Source organism: Pelobates fuscus, chromosome 1 (assembly GCF_036172605.1).
Source record: "Pelobates fuscus isolate aPelFus1 chromosome 1, aPelFus1.pri, whole genome shotgun sequence".
Lineage (NCBI taxonomy): Eukaryota > Metazoa > Chordata > Amphibia > Anura > Pelobatidae > Pelobates > Pelobates fuscus.
Genome location: NC_086317.1, coordinates 199,790,454 through 199,796,139, shown reverse-complemented (window position 1 = coordinate 199,796,139; position 5,686 = coordinate 199,790,454). Strand labels below are relative to the sequence as shown.

General features: G+C 40.1%; 1 protein-coding gene across 3 annotated transcripts in view; it reads right to left on the bottom strand.

The window, feature by feature from the left end:
* Positions 1 to 228: 228 nt before the first annotated feature.
* The window catches only part of RPS6KA1 (ribosomal protein S6 kinase A1), a 163,600-nt gene continuing 158,142 nt past the window's right edge, over positions 229 to 5,686 (bottom strand). For all 3 annotated transcript variants that reach the window (XM_063453375.1, XM_063453382.1, XM_063453366.1), the window contains 2 exons: positions 2,510 to 2,647; positions 229 to 1,588 (listed from right to left, as the gene is read on the bottom strand). In XM_063453375.1, the coding sequence (XP_063309445.1) occupies positions 1,466 to 1,588; positions 2,510 to 2,647 (261 nt within the window). In that variant the 3' untranslated portion in view covers positions 229 to 1,465. The remainder of the gene's footprint in view (positions 1,589 to 2,509; positions 2,648 to 5,686) is intronic.

Genomic DNA, 5,686 nt, shown 5'->3' with positions numbered 1-5,686 from the left:
GTCAGTTTCTTCACTTTCAAAATGATGGTGCCTTCTCCTAAACAGTTTTATGCTGTGTAGTCAATCATATATAGTAGTATCACATAACCGCACAAGTAATCCATCTATAAATATGTGGATAAGTGATGAAATGAATATCAACATTTGCCAATTAAAATATTACCTAATTGTTTGTTAAGGCATTACATCTCAATAAAGAACAACAATCAAAAATGGAAAAAGAAAACATTTGCAAGCCACAACCAAAATGAAGATTTATTAATGGACAATGGATAATTAGTTATGTACGTACCAGGTAGGCAAAGGTTGTAATACACAGTAACAAAGCTAGAACTGCAGTGGGGTTCCTAGTATGAACCCCAGAATTTTAAATGTTCACATTAAAATGCCATCATTCTTATTTTTCAATCTTCAATTTTATATTAATTACAGTCATTTAAAAGCAATTGGAATCATTTTTAAAATTCTATCATTTCCCAATGTAATAACTGGCAAAAGCACACTTAACGTACTGTACATGAAAACTTAAGCTACAGTCTGATATGTGCTCATAATGCTGCTAACATCCCAACCATGTGCATATGATTGGGAAGGAAGGAGTAGCATTTATTCAATCGGACTTCAAATATTCCAGCTGCATATATTTTTTTTTTTTTGTAAAATATGATGTTCTGTAGAAAGCCAGCCTTCTCTGTAGCAGGTTTCTTGATTCATTTGCTCGACTGGAAAGAATCAGGAATACTGAATGCAGAGTATTGTTTGTGTCAGGTAGATATGTGGTGCCCTATGGCACCCTCTCAGTCTATAAATCACAGTGATGGACACAGCCCTTGAATGTGCAAAGACACCAGATATTTGTCACCACAATCCTCTGACAAATGAGGGAGACAGACCTCTGTGTGTGTGCTTTAGAGAGTTAATATACATGTGAACACTTGTATTGACAAATTTGACTAAATGTATATGCAACACAAAGCAAAGGCAAGACAGATATACAACAAATTACTAAAGCACGGATGTCACATGTCACAGCAGAAGTAGAGGTGTCCCCTACCCACGTAAGAGGTAAGAGTATAGACAGCCCTGAGATAGTGCTGAATAAAAGGGATTTTTTTTTAAACTCATGGAACAGGGTTCAGGCACACAATGGCCTTTGCCAGCATACAGAAAAGAAATCCTTCCACCATAAAAAAAAAAAAAAAAAAAAAGGAAGAGGATTGCCTGGTTTCAATGATTTTTGCCCCCAACCAGACCCAGAGCCAATATTATCCCAGACGTTGCACATTGGAATGCAGCAAGCCAGGCATATGGCAATCTGTACACAGACTGTTAAGACAACAGCATTGTGTGCTTATGGGAGAAAAGGCAGATCAATGCAGTGGCTGTGGAGAAGCTGGTCAAGGCATCATAAGTCACTGTTCACAAGAGGATTGCCCTCAGCTATCCAGAGGATCCAAAATCATAACTAGAGTATTGTGGAGGGCAGTTTTTTGACACGCCGCTGTGCAAGGATTGAAGATTTGATTGGCTGCAACTGAGGAGTGGGCTTGGAACTGTTTAAGGCCAAGTATGTGGCAGCCATAGCACCCTAGGGAGGAAAAAAAACAAAATATAGATTGTGAATTAAGGTGAGATTTTATGACAGGATCACATGCAACAGTACAATATAAAAACACACATTTATCAGTCTCAAATTTCTCATTTGGGCATAATCACTCCCACCTTGAAAATTGTAGCAAACCTATTGTTAATTCTTGATATATATTAAATTTTCTATTTTAGCAAGAATTAAAGCGGACATTGATCCTTTTTCAAGTATCGTACTGCCAATTCTAATGTCTCAAAATATTCTAAGCTAATAAACTCTAGCTGCTCAAATTATCATTTATACAGCTCCAACATATTTTGCAGAGCTTTACAAATTTAGAATGGAGATATTTTGAGGTGAAGAAGGGTCTGCACAAAACCACCATACAATATATGAGAATATGAAGTAGGCAGATATATATCGATGGGCGTCGTGCCAAAAGTCACTTGCTGTAAGATGGCCTGACTGAGATGTGCACCTGGGTTTCCCCAGTTATAAGGTTTGAATCCCAGTCAACTATTTTACTCCATTATGCCTACATATTTTACATATGGTCTAATAATTAAAACCAATAAGCTACATTATATTAGTGTAACCTTTGGCACTACTTGGGAATTCACACCCACCCACTTATCCACAGAACAATTTCTTAAATAAATCCTAATTATGGCATTGCGTAATAAGGTACTAATGAATGCTTGATGTGGAATTCTATGTATATACTTCTTTTCTAGCTCCTTAAAAATTAAGAAGCAGACATGTTCTGAAAATTGTTCTACAATGTCCAAAACATCTATCAACTCCAACATGGAGTTATAAGCATTCCCTTTTTGATTAAAAGGCCACTCATAGGTCTGAGACTAAACATTTTATCTTGGAAAAATAAAGTAAAGAATGGATCTGTAACAGAGGAGATCATACTTTGACTATCTGTACATCCTGCCGATTGAGTTGACTCTGAGGTAATAAATGTCTCTTTGTTATCCATTCATGATTTAAAACTTGGCGTGCAGTAAGTCGGCGATGAGGATCCACGTGAAGCATACGAGTTACTAAATCCTATGGGAAAGAAGACTATTATTTACAGGGAATACAAATCAAATTGTTTTACTGCAGAAAATAAGTTTACATTGAATATAAAAGGTAAATATTAACAACTGTGGCCAAAAAACCAAACACTGTAGGCACCCAGACTTCTTCAGCTCATTGAATTGGTCTGGGTGCAATGTCCTATGGCCCTTAACCCTGCAATAGTAATCATTGCAGTTATTGAGAAACTGCAATAATTACTATCCAGGGTTAACTCCACATCTAGTGGCTGTCTACCATACAGCCACTAGAGAGCTTCCTGGTTTGAAATGGACCTTTGGTCTGTTATCGGATGCTGGACGTCCTCACGCTCTGCATGAGGATTTCCAGCGTCAGCTTTTTTTTCCCCATAGAAAAATCCTAATGCAAGCGCGGTCATTGCCGCCGACGTTGGCAGGGGGAGGAGCGTGGGTGGAGCCTGACCCAGCGCCGAGGGACATCAACACTGGATTCAGATAAGTGACGAAAGGGGTTTGAACCAGTTCAGCACCGAGGGAGAGGGGCACTGTAGGATTCCTCACAGGGAAGCATTGAGACTATTGCGCATACACAGCAATAGCTACTCTGCGCCAATCAGCATCTCCTCATAGAGATGCAATGAACATCTGTGATACAAACTGCGCAGGAACAAATCCAGGAAGCCCCTCTAGAGGCAGTCAAAGTGACAGCCACTATACATAGCTGCCTAAAGCCACTTAATTAAACACTGCCTTTTTTTTTAGCACAGCCCTGGTTGAAGAAGTGCCGGTAGATGGAGTCTGAACTGGGACTGGTTGCAGTACAGGAGATACCTTAGTCCCTTCTCAAAGTGTCCAGGCATTTATTTGCCAGTCTCTCAACCTCCTCTGTGAGTGGGTCTCTCATCTAGTCAGACTGCTGAATCCATGTGCTGGAAAAATTGCTCTAGGACAGCAAGCTGAAGTACCTCCTTCAATGTGAAAGCTATGCTACCATTTTCAGGCTGCTCAGTATAGTCTGTATGCATATTCAATACAATATTACTGCTCTGACCTTTGAAGATCCCAGAACTTCTTCCAATCTGTTTCTGGAGTAATAGCGAACCTTTATATTCTTTCTTTCACGCTGACATAGTTCTTGTTCAGGTGTCTGGAACAGCTGGTAAGCTTCAGCAGCACAGTTAGTGAGTTTACTAGCGAGGAGGTGAACACAGTCCTCTAGGTAAATTCCATGTGCCTTTTGAAATCCTGCAGGTACCCATCAATTTCTTCAACCTTGGCTCCTAGTACTTGAAATATATTGAAGGGTAGCTCCTTTCTCTTGCTGTCAGACCGCTCTGTGGGGATTCAGCTACCCCTTGTCTAAGTTGGATCTCTGCTAGCTGTAGTTTATTAGCCTATTCCTTTGCTTTGTCCTGGATCTTTACTAGCTCTTTGGAGATATCTGCTATCACATACCTCATCGCAGCCAGGATAGGATATGTCCAGAAGGAGGACAGGTGCTCTCTGACTTCTCAGGAGAAGTTGCACTTCCCAAATGACTTTCTCTGTCACCTTCCATCAGATAGGCTCCATTTTGTAGGTGCAACCTATTCACTGGCTTCCAGCAAATCCTTCAGGGTGTCCTCTTCAGACCGCAGTAGGTCTGCTCCATTCACTGTGTCATCGCAGATCCAATGCAATCCTAATGGAGACTCGGCTCAGTGATGGTTTAGACACACTTTTGAGGAGAAGGGAGATTCTATCACTTACAACCAGTTGTAAAGGGAGCAAGGTAAACTGGTCCCCAACTTGGGATCTAGGCTTATTCTACTACACCGGCAATCCCTTATCGAAGGACCCTAGGAACAGCCACGCCTTCCAGGCAGGTATTGACCCCTCTGCCTGCGCTGACATCATATACTGCCTTTACATCATGTGCTTGCTGCTCACAGGCCTAGCTCTTTGGTTAGAAATCACCGGTACAGGGCTATAATGCAACAGGACAGCAGGTCCTAAAACCCTGATGATTAAATCCCTGAAAGAAGGGGGCAGGACACACAGTTCCTAATGGAACCACCAAACGGTGCTTCATTTCCACTTAGGAGTAGTCCCTATTAGCATTACATTAGAATAATGGTGACACTTTATAATAGATGAAAAAAAACAAATCATATAGAGAATCATGCAGGCAGTCACATACCACATTAAAATAGAACTATGTAAAATATATTCAAACATATGTGACTAGGAACTTACAACCAATAGATGGCGCTTTGACACACAATGTGCCCACATATACATAAAACTCCCAGACACACATACACATGCTCACAAAAACACATGCTCAGACACTCATTGACACACATGCATACATGAATATTCACTGCCATACACACATTCAGATAGATATATACACTGCCATACACACATTCAGATAGATATATACACTGCCATACACACATTCAGATAGATATATACACTGCCATACAGTCACACATAGATATTGAAACACTGCCAAACAGAGTGAGTGTGAGTGTGAGTGTGTGTCCCCAAAGAGACAACTTGGCTGCAACGTGCATCATGTAAACAATATACAAGGGAGATCTATCTTTCAGGGCTCAAATTTTCCAGGCGCCACTATAGAGTGTAAATTTAGCTTTGGCAAGTAAAAATGTACCCTTCATGTATATGCTATGGTTTCAGTGGCAGGTAACATTTAAGGCCTGGCTAGTAGCACAGGAATTCAAATTTTAAAGTCTGCTATATAATTATAAAATATACACACAAAAAAAAGTACACCCTAGCATCTGTGATATAATTCTTGGGGATTTAGCAATTTCTAAACATTGCACACTCTGACTTTGGTGTCAATTTGCTGGGATGTCCACTCCTGGGAATATTGGCAACTGTAGAATAATGGACTTTAAATTGTTTGTTGTGCAACTTGCTTTTCTAAGATAAATGCTGAATTATCTGCTCCCTGGAATTGTGTTAGCACACACCTGAATGCTCCAGAACAACACACTGCTAAAACTTCAGCTCACTTAATTAAAGACACATTATTACCAGC